The sequence below is a fragment of the Pleurodeles waltl genome, chromosome 2_2, assembly GCF_031143425.1.
Source record: "Pleurodeles waltl isolate 20211129_DDA chromosome 2_2, aPleWal1.hap1.20221129, whole genome shotgun sequence".
Classification (NCBI taxonomy): Eukaryota; Metazoa; Chordata; class Amphibia; order Caudata; family Salamandridae; genus Pleurodeles; species Pleurodeles waltl.
This window is the reverse complement of record NC_090439.1, coordinates 731,228,251-731,245,944: the sequence shown is the minus strand read 5'-3', so window position 1 is coordinate 731,245,944 and position 17,694 is coordinate 731,228,251. Positions and strand designations below refer to the sequence as shown.

Genomic DNA, 17,694 nt, shown 5'->3' with positions numbered 1-17,694 from the left:
GGGCGAGAGGCTAAGTTTTACTTCCTGTTTAAAGCGCCGTTGATTTGAAGCAGAAGGATACAAGTGTCTTCGTTTTTTGTCTATCCTAAGGGAAACGGAAAAGGGACTATAGACGGCTTTTCTCTTGAGTGCAGGCGTTTCAGTCCTTTTAGAATATCAGCCTTTTGTACTTTATAGAAAATAAAAAAACGTGGATTAAGATGATATGAGGATGCTGACAATGACTGCGATGAAGTACTGCGTTTTTGCATTGTACAGTATTGCTTTGTATTCAAATGTATTCGATCAATGTTACCAACCTGATTGTATTTTTTGTGATTTTTTTTTCAATTTGGTATGAAATACTCTTAAAATTTTGAATAAATCGTACTTTTTCTATCAACTGTCTCTTGGATTGAAACTTAGGCTTTCTATTTCAAAATGGCCGCTATTTATTATAACTCTACCAAGCAGCGCATCCTGTCCGTGTGTAAATACCGTGCTCATTTTTCACTCTCTTTTGGCCTGTGCGAGCCCTTCCTGGCTTGATTGGCGGCTCTGGCTCCCCCTCCCCGCTCCTGGTGGTGGCTGGGAGAGGAACGGCTTGGCAGGAACGAGAGCGTTACTGCTAGTGCAGACGTGGTGTTAGTAGCCGCCGCAGCAGCAGGGTGGGAGGAGGAGGAGGAGGAAGAAAGGAGTCGAGGCACACAGTAGCAGAGGAGCCGCCGCTGCAGTCAGGCCCCTGCCAGCAACATCATGGCCATCCGCAAGAAAACCAACAAGAACCCGCCCGTGCTCAGCCATGAGTTTATTATTCAGAACCACGCAGACATCGTGTCGTGTCTGGCCATGGTCTTTCTGTTAGGGCTCATGTTCGAGGTAAGCTGAGGGGAGGCCATGGACCCGCACCCTGGGGTGGGCGGTATGGGCACATTCGGGCAAGGAGTGGCCAAAGACTCTGCTTAAATCGGGGATGGATGTCATCCCTGCATCAGCGTGAGAAAACTCCTCAGTCTTGGGGGACCTGTTTACCGAGCCTAGTGCCCCACCTCGCAGGTACACGTAAGACACTTACCCTGAGCTTTCTTTGTATAATAATAACATGCCTTTCTACAGAATGCCGTTGTAAAGGCCAGAATAGAGGGAATTCAGTGAGCCATATGACGACTCTACATCACAGGTTATTGCTGGCAGTACCATCTGGAAGTAGAACGTTACCTTTGTCGTCTATATGTGAGTTCACAAGCCCAAAAATGGACGAGTCATAGTGCACCATGTTTACTTGATGCACAGAAGGGGAGGGACGCTCCAATAATCTTTATTCAGAAATAATTTTTTTTATCAGTGAGCCCCCAAGTTTCTAATTTATCTCTGGTACAAACATAGAAGAGCAGTAAAGCCCCATATTAAATTCCTACAATGGCATTACTTTAAATGGCAGACATTGAATACCTGCACTTAAGTAATTCTGAAAGGCAGAATGCCAGCGCTGGTGCAATACTTTTCATGGAAGAGAACTGGCACGTCTGAGATACAAGCAGGTACTCTGGGATAGTGATTGATTGCGTTTTTGTATTCACATTTCGAGCACTGCAAGGTGGCCAGACCCGGTCGGTAGTAGATGCAAGAATTACAGCGTGCGTGTGAGAGAAAGGTGTTGAATGAGTGTAGGGCTGTACGTGGCAGGGAGCCTACAGTTATGTAAAACAGTACTGCTAATGAAGCCTGGTTTAGTGAGTGTATCATACTACGAAGGAGGATGAGAGACTTGCGGAGTGACCACCCCAAGACAGTGTGTCATCTGTGAAGCAAAAACTGTTAAGTGCTTTTATGGCATGCGACCAGTACCTGCTTTAAAAGCCGCTGAGTTCCAAATAGGCCCACTTATTCCAGCCTAGCAGCCACGGGGATTTAGGGTGGGGGGAACCGTGTCGGGGTTAGCAGCCTTTGGCCCTGCAGTGTATTCAGATGCGGAAAGTAGCCAATTCGTTCGATTGTATCTGATATGCCACTCTCATGATGCCAGTCAATGGACTGCAAATCCCAGCAGGCGAGGAGCGTGTTTTTTTTTTTTTTTTTTTTTTTTTTAAAGAGGGAAAACCTGAAGGATGACGTGTACCAAGCGCTTCAGCACTTGTTGGCAACCTGGACTATTACTTTTTTCACGCACACTGGCGCACGAGATTTTACATCGGTATAGATCGTTGCCACTAGATGCTTTTGTTGTTTTCACCCAGCATGTGACCAACAGAAGAAAACTGTTTGTGGACTTTAGTGCACATGCTGGACTCGGCTACGTACCTGAATGTAGTAATTATAATGACTTGCCCAGAATAAGAAGTTAAGCTACACTCTTTTTGTGTAATACAGTATCCAATCTTTTCAAGTCCACTTGTATTGTTGGGTTCATAGGTCAGGCGATTGGTAACATAAACTGTGACTTTCTGTTACTGATGTGTTAATGTCTCGAGGCTTTTACTTTAACTCGTTCCATTCATGCTCACCCTTAGAATACTTGTGCTTCCTACGCCTGAGAGCATTTCAGCCTATGTCGGTGCTGGTTTTGGGGAACAGTCGTGGTCTGCTGTCCTCCAGTTGTTATATTGGAGAGTCTCTTACATATTTTTAGGGTTGACCTACTGTTCATGACTGAACACCAAGTAAGCCTTTTAGTACTTGGTTCTCAAGTAGAGAACCAGAGCGATCCATCGGTGGGGACTGTAATTGAGTCTCGGAGCAACGCAGTGGAAAGCAACAATTATAAACGTCCAGCTAGTATTTAGACTTTAAAAATAGGAAGTAGTTTACTCATAGAGCTCCACTAAACACCACACATAATTATAAAAATGAGAAAAACGCCACTATTTTAAAATAAGGAAAGTGGAGTCATTAGTAGTTTCAGCAGGTTAGTTGCGTAATGTTCCCGCTGTTCGTATCTGTGTTTTTGGTTTATATTGCTGGCCTCGAATAGCACAAACTCGCTTATAACTCCCCAAACTCTGTCCAAGCCACTCCCGCGTTTGGTAAACCTTTAAACTGCGCATACTTGGAGTGCAGCTGGTGGGCTCGCTGGAGAACAGGGATTCTGTTACTGCAGGGATTGAACAAAGTGTAAGCTCGCTGCAACCAACTCTGCTGGTTTAGTTTGGTTCTGGTCCCAGTGCATTGAAAGACCATGCCTGTACCTGAATCCAAGGCCCATCGCCGAGACAAGCTTACTAACACACCTGGGCACACCAGTCAGGCTACGAAGGGGGGGGCAGTTCACCAGGATCCCTGGAGGAGGAGTACTTCGAAGTTGCAGTGTGATGGGGGTAACAGAAGCCTGGTTCGCACCTAGATTTTGATCTCAGGAGGCACATGCATCATGATATGGGAGCAATTATTGAACCAACTAGATGCAGTCAGGTTATTCTGCGACTAAGGTCACGAAATGGGGTGGCAGCTGCTGAGATTGACCACAGACACTCCCATGAAGTGGAGGACAATTGCAATTTATTGGCAGCCGAGACACACATTTAATTGCAATCTGCTCGTTCAGTGGTGTTCTTAGGCTGAACTGCCAACCCCAAGATTATGCCCAGCCTTTGGAGGTGAGATAAGTGAGGTCAAGGCTCTTGGGACCATTCTTGGGCAGACATTGTAAGGTTCAAGGATGTAGGGATTTCCCCACGGTTGATGTGAAGTTGGTCCTTCTCGGTTCTACAGTGTGTGTTCGGTAGTTGTGTAGAATCTCCTTTCACAGCTCCCACATTTATCTGACCGTACCTTTTCTGGAGCACCTCCTGTGCTTCTTGTCAGAAATTTGGTTTCTTCCACCAAGACCAGTATCATAAGCACTTATAGCAAAGTTCCTGGATTACCAAACTCTGGTCCTGTTTTAACAAGACAACATACCTTCTTGAACCCCTGTCCTCGAGCTCAAAGACAACTCAAGTGCAGTCAGGTGTATTTAATTTTGGTCATGGTTGTCCTGTTACTAAGTTTGTACCTGGTATATATACACACTTGACTGACGGGCAAGCAGTTTGATTGTAACTCCCTGTTCTGTTTTTGGTTTTGTCTAAGTTTATGGGTGTTATAACTTCCCATAGGTTGACCTTGCCATAAAGCTTGTTCTGCATAATCCGGAGGAAAAAGGTGATGGAGTGATTGTGTCCATCAAAGATGAAGAACAAAGGCCACAAAACGAATACAGCTGGTCCCGGTGCCTTTATTCAGATTTGTCATAATGTGACAAACATTCCCCGATTTTTCACCACTGTAGAACAGTGACATTAAAGGAGGAAAAGTAAGCAGTATTTTTCTTTATTAACCCCGTCACTGCTAAACCTTTTCCCCTCTCCTATGCTAAGCGTTTTGTTTGGCTATTTGGGGTAGTTTGCGCTAAGGCCCCTATAACTTTTTATCTACATAAGCTATCCACGCCAGATTCGCAACTTATTTATTATTATTGTTTTTTCCTTCCAACATCCTGGGGATTGTAAAGGTACCCAGGGTTTGTGGCTTCTACTGGAAGGGACAAAGAAATTAGCCAAAATACAGCTACATTTTGTGTTTTTTGGGGGGGAGGGGAATGGGAAAAAGTGCTGCAGAAGAAAGGGTTTTTTTTCCCCTCAAATGGCACCAACAAAGGGTTTGCCATGTTAAAATCACCATATTCCCAGTTTTCAGGAAAAGGCAGACTAGAAACAGAAAACCATTTTTTTTCAACAAAGTTTTGGCATTTTACTGTGACATACCTCATTTTTCAGTCCAGCGTGCAAGCGCTTTGACCTTTTATAAGTATTGTGGGCTTTTAACCACACACCCCTCACGCCCATCACTTTAACTCGTTCAAGGGCTTGCCTTTCAAAAATCACTTGATGTCATTGGTAAATAGCTCTACGTTTTTCCCGCCTTGAGGCTGTTTGTCGCAGACTGCCCGTTACATGTGTTAATGCACGCTTGACAATATACATGTGGGAGAACTATTTCTTTGGTCTTTCCCCTTCGTGCTGCATGGCAATAAGTTAGAATATTTACTAGGGGAACTCTGGTCAGGAGGGAACTGTGCAGAATTCGGGACGCAAAGCAAGTGCATTGTCTCCTATTCCGAGCTGACCAACTCAAGACACGTGCTGCGGCCTACATGGGGGGGAAAAAAAAACCAGAAGATACAGCAGTGTGTTTAAAAATAAATAAAAAAAAAGTAATGCTCACTGAAACCTGCAGACTCATATTGAGGTCTTTAATCCAGTAATTGGGTCCTTGTTTTAATCTCCAGGTAGCTCTCAAAAAAGACGATTCCCCTTTGTTTACTCATTGCAGATGTGAGGTAGCCCGCAGCACCGTGATTCTGGCCCCAGATTTTCGCGTGCAGTGTTTTTGTAGTCACTAATTTCCCCTCCCAGTGTGAGATACATTTGCTTACTAAGGCTTGTTTCGTTACTTGAACCTGGGCTATCTTAACTTACACGCCTCCTTTGCTTGTCTTACATACTTTCTCTTCCTGAGTCATCATTGCTAGCTCTCCTTTGCCACACACGTTCTCACCTCTTCTGTTCAGTTCCTTCCTCACTGTCTCACTTTTCCCCACTTCCATCTCTGCACTAGCAAACCCTTCTCTCTTGCCTTTTCCTTCCGCCTGTACTCTCCCACTTCGTTTCTCCTCCTCTGAACCACCGTTGTTGCCTTTTCCAGTTATCGCTCCTCTGCAATTTCAGTACCCTCAAGTTTTTTGTACACATTATGTTTCCTTCTACCTTGCGTTCTCCAGGCACCCCAGTCCTCTTTCTATTCTCACATATCCTCCACCCCCAGTCTTCGTGGGCCCTTTCACCACAGTTGGTCCCTTCTATCCTGCTCTCCGTTTCACAGTTTCTTACATTCTCTGCACCTCATTTCTAGCTTTCTCCTTTCCTGAGTCATAATACAATATAGACTACACTAAAGACTGCATTGGTGCCCGTTTATTTTTTTCACCCTGTTACCTATTCTCCTTTTTCTCTTTGTGCCCTCGTTGAGCCGTTAGACATGATTTCTGTTTCTCTTCCCGAGGTAGCAAAAGAAAAACGTATTTCACTCCTGTAGAATCTTATATTCCTTTCTCACTCACACTATTCCCCTCTCCCTTAATCATTGCTGTCTTCCTCCCCCTACCCTCTTCTTGCTCCTCCTTTACCTCTCTCCTTTTCCCCCCAATCTCTGACATAACCACCACACCAAGGCTCTTCTCTGTTTTTAGGTAGAGCGTACAAGTGCTTTGACCTGTTCTAAGTATTGTTGGCTTTAAACCACTCCAACCTCATGCGCATAGCCTTCATTAATTCCTGGGCTTGCGTTTCAAAAACCATTTGATGTCATTGGTAAATGCTTTGTTTGTCTCGCCATAAGACTGTTTTTGTCACGCCTTGCAGACTGCCCCTCTTACATGGATTATTGCACGATTGCCAATATACTTCAGCAGGAAATAACTATTTATTTTGTCTCTCCCCTTCATGCTGCATGGGGGCCATAGTGCTCACAGCGCGAAGAGGCACAGTGGTATTGGAGTGCTAGTCATCATATTCACAGTTACCTAATCAGTAATTTCTTGTGGCCATACCCTTAAAACACTTGAAATTGGTGAATGCTTTACTAAAATAGAAATCTTCAAAGCTAAAGCTGCTCTCCCAGCACAGCGGGAGAGCCAATACTACAATATTCACTGCACTTTGGGAAACTCGTCCCATAATGCTTTGCAGTCATACTTCTTCAAAACATTTTTGCTCTTAACTCAGCCCCCGGTGGTCCTAGGACAATGGGACCACCACCAAAATATTCACCACAACATGCTCTTTCTAGCTGTATCATCTTTAGGTCCCCACACTAGGTTAATGGAGACCCCAAAATAACCCCTCCCACTATTCAGTGTCTCTCTAACCTTTCTCATGCCTGGAGCTATTGAGAGTAGGTTGTGTTTTAAGAGCCTTCTTTGTAATATCATTGCTATAGGCCTGTTAGCCCTGAAAATGTGTAATGCAGTACGCCCTCTAGGGACTAAATATATGATTGCACTCCATTACTTTCTTCCATTTTTGTTGTGTGTTTATGCCCTCTAGGGGCTAACTATATACTTACATGGACCATGTTTCTTATCAATGCTGTTTTCATTGTGGGTTCCTTGAAGGGCTGTTCTAAGCATTGCAGTCATATCAACGTATTAAAATATTTGTGGCACGGAAACTTGACCCATAATGCTTTGCAGGGCATTACTTTGACAAAACATTTTTCCTCATAACCCGGCCTGTGGTGTTCCTAGGACAATGGGACCACCTTCAAAACATTGACCATAATGTGATTTTTCTGTCTAGATCATGCTATGTTAGTGGGGACTACAAAACAATAATCCCTACCACTATTTATTATCTTTTTTAAGCTTTCTCATGGATGGAATTTTTTGTAATTTTTTTTTAAAACAGTCGGGAGAGGTTATGTCTCTCTAGGGGCTAAATATAAAGTTACATTGCATTACTGTCTCTCATTCGGTTTTCATGTGGTTATGCTCTCTAAGGGCTGATGGCATGGTTACATGACCATGTTTCTTCCAAATGCTATTTTTATTGTAGTGTCCTCTAGAGGCTGTTCTGAGCATTGCAGTTAACATACTATGTAATATTTGAGTCACAAAAACACACCCCATAATGCTTTGCAGGGCATTACTTTTACAAAACATTATTGGTCATAACTCAGCCTGTAGTGGTCCTAAGACAGTGGGACCACCTTCATATCATCACTGTCTACATAATCTCTTGGTCCCCACAGTGGGTTAGTGGGGACCTCCAAAATAATAACCCCTCCAATCACCCAGTATGTTTTATGCTTTCTCTTGACTACAATGTTTGTTTTACAGCTGGGAGAAGTTTTGCTGTAAAGGTCTTGTTTGTAATATCATTACAGTAGTCCTGCTAGCCATGAAAGGCCCTCTAGGGGCTAAGTGTATGGTTTCACTGCATTACTTTTTCCTGTATATTTTTTCATGGGGATATCCCCTCTTGGGGCTGACAATATGGTTACATGACCATATTTCTTACAAATGACATTTTTATGGGCTGTTTTTGCATTGCAGTCTAATGCCAAACATTTACTTTTGATAAGGTTTATATGATTGTATGTTTTAATAAGCTCTTTATTACAAATATGACCATATTTCAGGCCAATTTAACAACCTTATTACACTGTGACTGTTTGAACACTCTTGATATGTTTGGGTGATCATTCTAGTTTATTTCTCTCATTACTCCTCCCTGGCTATCTTGTGATTTTTGTTGTTGTTTTTTGTGTGTTTTTACCGGGGGGGGAGAGGGGGAGATAGCCAGCCAGCAACTCTGATGGGGTGCTGAAGGTGGTATTCCATTACAATTAGCATGGCAGATTTAAAAGGCAAAATTATGAGGCATGGTTGACCAATTTATGTGGCAAGAAAAGTCCAGTTATGAATTTACAATACCAATAGCTCTCACTCAAGCAAATGCAAGACCTATTGCATTGCAAATGCTTGTTCCTTTTTTACTACTTTCAACCTCCTTCCAGTTAGAGACAGAAATGGGTGTTGAAACCAATTGTGGGTTCCGGGAAGCTATTTATTTCTGAAAGGTAGACAAACATTCTGAATTGAGCAAGGGGTCATTTGTGTAGATCGTTCAAGGTTTTCATATAGAAAGTAACAGTTGAAAAGAAAACATATTGAAATTGAATTGAAAAAAACAGCCACTTCTGTCTGTTTTCATCCGTCACTTCTAATTATGGCAGAATTTATAAAGCAATATACTGTTAAATCCACTGGACCCTTCTGGTCGCAGTGATGTATACGGTTTGTAGGTTCTCCAAGAACCTAAACTACCCAGAGCAAATATGGACCCAGCCATATGCAAATCAGTCTTGACTCTGTTCCCCATGGGAACAGTCCAGCCCAAACTGCCAGGCCAGGTCCTCCCTGGGCTGGAAAAAAGCATCCTGGGACCGGTTTCAGGGTATCAACCCATATCAGCCAGACTAGCTTGAATCCAGTGGCGCAGTGAGCCTGGTATCCACGTCTGGGCATACCCTTCCCACTTAAGATGACAAAAGCAAAAATAATGGACTGAATGCTGAACAATGCAAACATTAACCCATAGTCACAAAGATCTGGTTTTAATCCATTGTTTTTGTTTGCCCACAATACCACCCCAGTTTGGACCCAGAAGCAAATACCAATAAAGACTCGTGGTTGCAAGAAATATAGCCGTTGCTATCAAGGGACTAGTATACCAATATGAAGACACTGCCTGCTTCCTTATCAAGCCAATCAAAAAAGTTAAACCCAAGAACTTCAACTCTTCCAGATTTGTGAGAGTCCATCGGGTAGCTTTAGAGTGGGCCTCCTTAAGTCTGCCACTGTTGTCCCTCAAATACTGTTCAGCATACAAATTAGTCTGGTAAATAGGCTCATTCTAAAACACATATTCCATAAACAACTGAAAGAAATTTATAGGCAAAAAGTTTTCAGTGTTCACTCTACACCCTGCGACACCAGTAAAGGCAGACAGCGCCAGCTGCACCGTATTTGGGGCAACCCAGAGTTGAACACTTCCAATGGAAAGCCTTCCAGCCATTGGCACATCAGTGTCCTCTTTTAAAAGAGGCACTTCCTCTGCACTGAGAGTGGCTCCTCTTGGAGAGAAAATTCACTGCCAGAATCTTGTACTTCCTCCTCTACCTCAGATGCAGAGTCAGTCTCCTAATCATGGTCAGAGGAAGATTAAAAAAGCATACAAACAGCCTGCTGGGCGGTCATCTTGCGGCTAGCTATAATTCTCACTAACAAAAGTTACTTGATAAATAAGTAAACAATTAACACTATGTAATATAAGTAGTAAAGAAAGTGTGACTTTATCACAGAGACCTGTATACTCAAAAACAATACCGCTCACTTGCCAGAAACAGATGGACTCGCCGCTACCTACTCTGCACAGACACAGCAAGTAACAACGATATCACCCTAGAAAGTAAAAACAAAACATTACTCACAAGACAACACAATGCATGTTGTGCACAAATTCAAGGAGGATTTCACGCACAAAAAACAGAAACTAAACACGCTGCAATTATTAGACCATTTAAAAAAACACGTTCATGCAGGACAATGATACTCATTTAAAGTAAATAGTACAGAAAACATTTTCTTACCCAACACAGGCAACTACAGATCTACCAGTGACAAAACTACAAACAGGAATCAAAGCAAAGGGAATCAAAGTTTTGCACTAGAATTAAAAGGAGAAATAAAACATTAGAATTGAACAGTTAACATTATCAATCGCTATGTCACTACTCAAATGCCAGTCCCCACACACTGCCAGCCAAGCTCTAGTCCAGACGCTGCCAGCCTTACTCCAGACACACAAACTTTCTCTGGTGTATAGTGGTTTTCTGCCCCAGAGGTGGGCAGAAAATGGCCAAAATTCATAAAAAATAATAATTATATATTGCCAATTAGGGTGGCCCTTGCCCAAGGGATCGCCCCCAAACATAATATTTAAAAAATAAATCCCTGGCGCTATTGGTTTTTTTTCCTCTGTGGGCAGATAGGCCTCCAATAGGGTCAATATTCCCCCAAAGGGGGCAGAAAACATCCAAAACATTTCCCCTTTTGCATTGAGAGGGGGCACCACTGCTTTCCCCCGCGGGTGGATGTGAGGACGGAATAGTTCTGTCCTCTGCACACGCCCACCACATCTGATGACAGAACCATGCCATCATCACCATGCAACAGGTTAAAAGAAGAAGATTTTGTTAGACTGAACTACATTCATATCTTGGTGGATTGAATGGCCTTCAAGCCCACAACTGTCCCGGACTGTAGTACGGGAAGTAACAAATATGCACTCTTTGCAGATTTTGTGTTTGCAGCCCAAGACGGTTTCTTTTACCTTTGGATTCTCTGTACACTCACCCATCACTTCCCCAGACTCTTCTCATCTCCACCATCCAAGCAATCATTCTTTCTCTTGTGAATTATGAAAATGTTCCATTTCCCAGCAGCCTCCTACCCATAATATAAAGGCTGTCTAGCCTCATTTTGAGGATCCCGTGCTGTACTTCTCTGTGCGACCCACAACAGCTGTTCATGTGATGCTCATTTATAACATGTGTATATATATATATATAGTGACTCAGAAGTCCTGCACAGAATTAATCAATAGGAGTTTTTCATCCAGACAGTGCACATTCTGTCAGGCCTAAATACACAAAAGCAACTAGTATTTGCTGTCAATTAACAGTGATCAAGTCTTTTAAATTAATGAAAACAAAACAGCTTTTTCAGTGGTTGACGAAGTGAGATACTACCCAACGTGAAACAAACCAGTACCCAAAAGAGTTATCAGTATTGTGATTGAGGTATTGGTGCACAATTTTCAGACAGCCACAATTGCCTTAAAATATAAATAATCACACACAGGGTTAGTTTCCTGTGTGAAATATACAACACTGAGGTCTGTCTTTTAGATGTTGACAGCGTTTCAACCCTTTCAAGGATACTAGGGTTTCATCAGGACATGTGTTAACCTGGGGGATGTTTGCCAGTTCAGTTGCGCAAGGTGCAGATAGTTTCACTCATGTGAAGACAGCTGCATGATGAATGGCCCCAGAAGGTGGTCAGTGAGTCTTAAGCAACCAGCTAATGTTCCTAATTGGGCTGAAGCTGAATGTTGCAGTGAGAAATTAGGCAAGCTCTCGATCGCAGAACGCGGAGACAGTCAGCTTCTGTGTCAGGCCACCCTTCGCTTTTCAGGTTCTCTTTTGAGGCCCTGTGCCTAGTGCACAGGGCAATCTAAAATTATTATGGACTGTTCTATCCTAGTGGTCCTTTTATCTTATCTTTACATGTGCAACTGCTCCTTTCTTCTGAACTGTACCTTTTCAAGTCCCATCTCTTCAGCAGAGCTCACTTAGGAGGCCAGTATTCCAGCCATTTAGGAGCCAAGCACTGGAGCAATCACTCTCTTGAACTGTCTTCTAATTAATCACCTGATCATTACACGTCTCTTAAAATTTTTGTTTCCTACAATCATTTGATACATTTTAGAATCACCCTTTTCAGCTTGCTGACCAAATTATATATTCTATGGCCAGGGCACCCCACTGGGTAACCGAGTGCTCTACAAATCTCAGTTCATTATTTGTTTTCTGTTATCCTGCCTCTTCTTACCACCCAATACTAAGTGGAGGGCAATAAAGTGCTAGTAATAGTATTCCCTGGCTACTATATTATCTTTTCTGAGATACCCAAGAAGTAGATAAACTACAGATATTTTCTGAGCTCGTGAAAATGGCAAAACATTAAATTTACCTTGACCTAATTTTCCTTGCTGCTGATGGAGTACAGGATTTAACTTGATATTTTATATGCAACACTTCATGGGTCAGAGTTCTCTGCTGTGTTTAAAAACTGGCAACCCACTACACAGCAAGAGTTCTTCAATCATCTAGATGAACAATGGGCAACCAATAAGTCTTGCTCAACACCAAATCAAGGGCACACAACATGTGAGCGTGACGGTCCTTTAGATTTCAGCAGCATTCTGCCTGATCTTATTATAGCATAATCAAAACTACCTTCTCTTCTCAGTATCTGTATCAAGGATTCCAGTCTAACATTATAAATCCACTCAACAACATGGTTAGGCTTTTGGATTGAAATGGAAATTGCCCCCAAACCATTAATCCTGTCCCACCAGAAGCTTCAAATAGCACCTAACTTGTCTTAGGATCAACACTAGAAAAACATGGTAACAAACCTTAAGCACAATGAAATCCTATAAACTTAACAAATAACAAAGACATTCTGATAATGAAAAGATGTGATTTCAAACTATTAGTTGAACTAACTAGGACTTTCCTTCATGCATTCTATGAAGATGTCAAACTTGAACTGTAGACCTTAAACCTAGTGCTTTCAAATAATATACATAACTAAATGAACACAGTAATTTCAACGGTCACTATAACAGTCACTCAAAAAAGAGCAAAGAGATTTGCCACCTTAATCGCTTGAACATTTTTTTTTTTTATCTTGGTAAATCCTTAAGCACTTCTGTGGGTGGCCCTCAAACACTCATTTCTACTATATCAGTAAACATTTCCACTGACCTGCAAATGTAAAAACACAAAGCTAGGCACAGTCGAGGGAAATTTGTCAGGTAACTCTATATCAATCCTTGCGAGACCCAGAACTATAACAAGGACACACAGTTTCTACCAAGCTCCCATGACAATCCAAACCTAAATCACATTAAAACGTTGCAGTTACCTCACTCAAAAGAGGAGTCTGAGAGAAAACTGTACTGCATTTTTCATGGTTGTGGATCTGAAATTGCTTATAACACTTAGGAGGCACATCACTGAATGTAAAGTAGAACTCATGGTGCTGACAGCATGCTACATCGCTGAATGTAAAGTACACTTTGTGGTTCCAACAGAATTCTGGTGCTGAGACACAAGTTTTTTTTTTGTTTTGTTTTTTGCATGAATCTGGGTACTTATGAGTTTTTGAAATCCTTTCTCAGGTTATTTATTTTGGGGTTTGTGATTAATACAAACGAGTTTGTAATTTTTGTGATGTTGGATGTGGAGCTAAATATATTTTCATGCTTATTTTAGCAGAAGCTTATAGGTCTATGGTTTTGAGACTGACGAGATTATAAGAAATGACAAGGCTTGGATTCTTGATTTCTTTTTGGTAGACTAGGGTTCAGAGCAGTACATTTAGGCTGAAATTAGTTGCGTAGATGAGGCTTAACGGTTGGCAGCACGTGTGTTTAATTTTGAATCCAGAATGAGGCTTTCAAGCAACTGAAGGCACTCCACATTTTTCCTTCCTACAAAGCTAGTCTCCGACAGGGTGAGGGTAAATGCTGCAAGCCTTTCTTCTCTCATCTCCTTGAGGAAGCCGCCTACTGGGTCGCCTTGCGAAAGTGTTTTCCATTGAAACTTTGTTTATAAAAGGTAAGGGTAAAACTATTAGACTACTGTGGCTGGGCATATCTTCTCTGGGTAGGTACATGTAATTTGTCCCTATGACTCACTCTGTGCATAGTTGTACCAGACTGTCACCACCTCCCAGACTGTCCTTTGTCTACAATGGAGACATGATGGCTGGCTTGTCAGTTTCCTAAACACCCCATCCCCGAAACAAGTTCCATTGGCCTAACGATAGATCCCCCTCCTCTTGAGCACCACAAAAACACATGTGGAAGGAAAATGCACTTTCAACGATTTAAGTGAATTTCATACATAGCTAAGCTTTAGATGACGCAATTTTTCAGTTGAATAAATACAGACCTTGAATAGGTGGTATCTTGTATGTTGTCTTGATCTTGAGAAGCCATTGCAGGTCTTTGTTGGGCAGACCAGATGATGAATTTATATCCCTGGTTGGTCTCTCAGGATTGGGCTTAGCCTAAATACCTGGAGCAACTTGTTATGGAGACCCACGAGAGACTGTGAGCTCTATGGCCCAGTAACAAGAAACTGTCTGACTTTCAGAAGGTCCATTTGACTGAAGACCTGCATGGATGTCTCGAGGAATTGAGGTCCCCAAGGAACCAAGAGGCAGGTGAAAACTACTTGGCCTGGAAGTCAAAGATACAGACAACCATCATCTATGTCATGGAGCTGCCAAATTCTCACTGGTGAATCTTTACTATGCGCAGCTTAAGGAACCATTAATACATTTCCCTTGACTTAAACCTATCCTGTCCCCAAAGCGAGGTCTTTTCCAGTTGGCTGGAGTGCCTGGTCTGGTTCAGGGTTTGAACCATTTTTATAGACTATTGTTGTGGAAATATAAATGTTTAAATTCACAGTTAGACCCTAACCATACATTCCAGTTCTGCATCTGCCTCGTTAGTGTGCCCAGTCCTGTTTGCACCTCTGCTTCCAGAAAACCTTGATTGCAACAGACACCAGCAAGAGGTGAGCCCCTGAACTACCCCACGCAGTACTATATCTGTCCCCATTGAAAAAGACCAAGACTGGGTTTGTTCTTATCTGGTCTTGAAAATTACAACTGTGTCTTTGCTGGACATCCTGTCACCACATTCCTGGTTGTCATGTGAACACCAAGGCTGTTGGCACCCTATAATGTCACCATTGATCCTTGTTGACAGGAAACTACGCAGCTGGATTTTCAACCCACTTAATTGTCTGTTGAACTAAAAAAAAAACTAAGATCATTGAAGCATTGAGGGCAAGACTTTTCCTTGCGATTTTACAACATTGTATTTTTTTGTTAGCTTTTGCCCTACAGGGTTGTAGAATTTCTTATAAAATCTCCTTGCCCAATGCATAGTGCTCAAAATCTACCTGTCCTATAAAGGAATCCACTTGTCCCACCTACTAAAATGAATTGGAGGGATTACAGTTGCCCCCTCTTTTACAATTTTATAGACTCCCAAAATGCTTCAGTAGTGAAGGTATCAGAGCTACTTTGGTTTCAAAAGGTAGATGTGAGTAGTTGAGAATTGCATTGTACCACACCTCACATACACTCACCCTCTTCTACCCTTCCCTCTTATGCACTATTTCTTCCACCTCCAATAGACACTTTCTCTGATCTGGGTCACCCTCAAGCTGTCTACTCTGTTCCCCATTTAATCATTCTACTAGCTCCCTCTGTCACTCACTCCCTTATTGATCTTCAGTGTACTCTTACATGTCATGTGTGTGCTTCTTTTTCCATCCAGTCTCGTGTACTCTTGATCTGTTTCCTCAAGGTAATGCCTACGCCTCAGTCACTCTCACTGATCTCAGTATCACCTTCAGGTGTTGCATATCTGTTCCTGATTACTTTTAAATATTCTTTCTTCCCCCATCTCCTATATAAGGTACTTGATTCCTCTCAATAGGTCTTTTTATCTTTAAAAAAAAAAAAATATATATATGGTGTTGCTGTTGTGTCTGTATCCATCTCATCATCTTCACAAATAAACTAAAAAAATAGGCTCCATCAGGGCTAGTTCCCTGTGTAGGAACCCATCCCTTTTGTAGCACCCACCCAAGAAACATGTATTGGCATAGCAAATAGGTCTAGCTTTTGGGACTTGTAAGTATTTAGACATACAGCACATTAACCCAGGTCCTGCAATGTTTACTGTTCTTCTTAATGTGGAAGCTTTGACAATAATAGTCCCGATATAGCACTGCATTGAGAAGTATTTATTTAAAGTGTTATTTTTGTACAGCTGGTAGTCTGAACTCACATATTCGGTAGTGCTTTCATTCGCGATAATGAAGTAAGTTTTTTTTTTTTTTTTTTTTTTTTTTTTTAAAGTGAAATAAATAATTTGCCTGATAGCACAATTTAAGGGAAGAATCCACAATGTGTCCAGGTTTTCTGGTTTTACTTTGTACAAATCAACTACTGGTGTTCATTTATCCACAGCGCTCCATCTCTTGTGGTCTTGGTGTTTGATGGCTATTCCTTTGTATCCAAGGCTGCACAAGAGCAAAAAGGACAAAACTAGTGTGTGTGAGGCGATGCCTTGGATTCTGAAGCAACAACTTGACATCATAGTCCTCCTTAAGTATCTAATTACGGTCTCTGGTATATGGTGGTTACGGTCCTGACCCAAGTGCATGTAGTGTGGTTACTAGGATAGAATATGGAGACAAGTTTATTAAATTTAATATTATGTCACCATGTTCCCCACCTCTTTTGTTTACTTTAAAAATATATGCTTTTATAAATTACAATCTGATAAGTGTTGGGGAAAAAGAAATAGCATGACCGCCTCCCCACCGCCAGGCTCCCCGGAGAGCTAAGAGTCCATCTGGGAGCTATTCTTCCTTCTCTAGTCAACACAAGCGGGCTGGCAGCAGTGTGTGTTTTCCATGTTTTAATGGGTTTGCTCAATGAGCATGGTGGAGTGGGGGCGGGGGGTAGAAGAAACAGGCACGGACTGGTTTGGGGGGGGGTGGAGGAGGAGCGGTTAAGAAACAGAAGAGAGGTGAGAGATGTTCAAAACATGAACACTCATGTGAACTGCTCTTTCAGGTAAAAAAAAGAAAATGAAAGCAGAAAGTATACATGAGGTCGCATGCTTGACCTAATAACTAGCCCTGCCTGGAACAAGTCCGGATTGATAGCACACGCTGGTCTCTCTCTCCCAAGCCATGTAACACCTATTTCCAAAAGGAGTGTATTACCCCCTTCTCACAAAGGAAATCCTTTGTTCTGCCTGCCTGAGCATGAGCTGTTCAAACGGCAGGAGGGCAAAAGCCTGTCTTGAGGGGTGGCAGTAGCTTGGGTCCTCTAAGGAGCCCCCAGAGTGTATGGAATCATACTTCCAATACTGGCTACAGTATTGGGGTATGACTGACATGTTTGATACCAACAGTGCCTAGGTTCGAAGTTACTATTATATAGCTGGACATAGGTAGTGACCTATGCACAGTACATGCATAAAATGGCAAATGTGAGGGAAAAAAGAGAGCATGCCTGCCCTTACCGAGCTCCAGAGCACCCCGTTGCAGTAGCTTCGATCGGAGCACAACTGGTCTTTTCCAGATTGGGAGGTGGTGGGAGGGAGATGCTGCAATAAAATTCAAGCAGCTATGGCCTGAAGCACCCACAGTGCGATAGAAGCAACAAAGAAATGATAAAGTAATCCCTCATAGCAAGAGATAAAGAACTAAAGTGGAAATATACAGTAG

General features: G+C 42.3%; 1 protein-coding gene across 1 annotated transcript in view; it reads left to right on the top strand.

Annotated features, from left to right (window-relative positions):
• The first annotated feature begins 559 nt into the window (after positions 1-559).
• Positions 560-17,694, top strand: part of TRAM1 (translocation associated membrane protein 1) — a 179,955-nt gene continuing 162,820 nt past the window's right edge. The window contains exon 1 of the mRNA XM_069220323.1: positions 560-858. Within this exon, the coding sequence (XP_069076424.1) occupies positions 736-858 (123 nt within the window). The 5' untranslated portion in view covers positions 560-735. The remainder of the gene's footprint in view (positions 859-17,694) is intronic.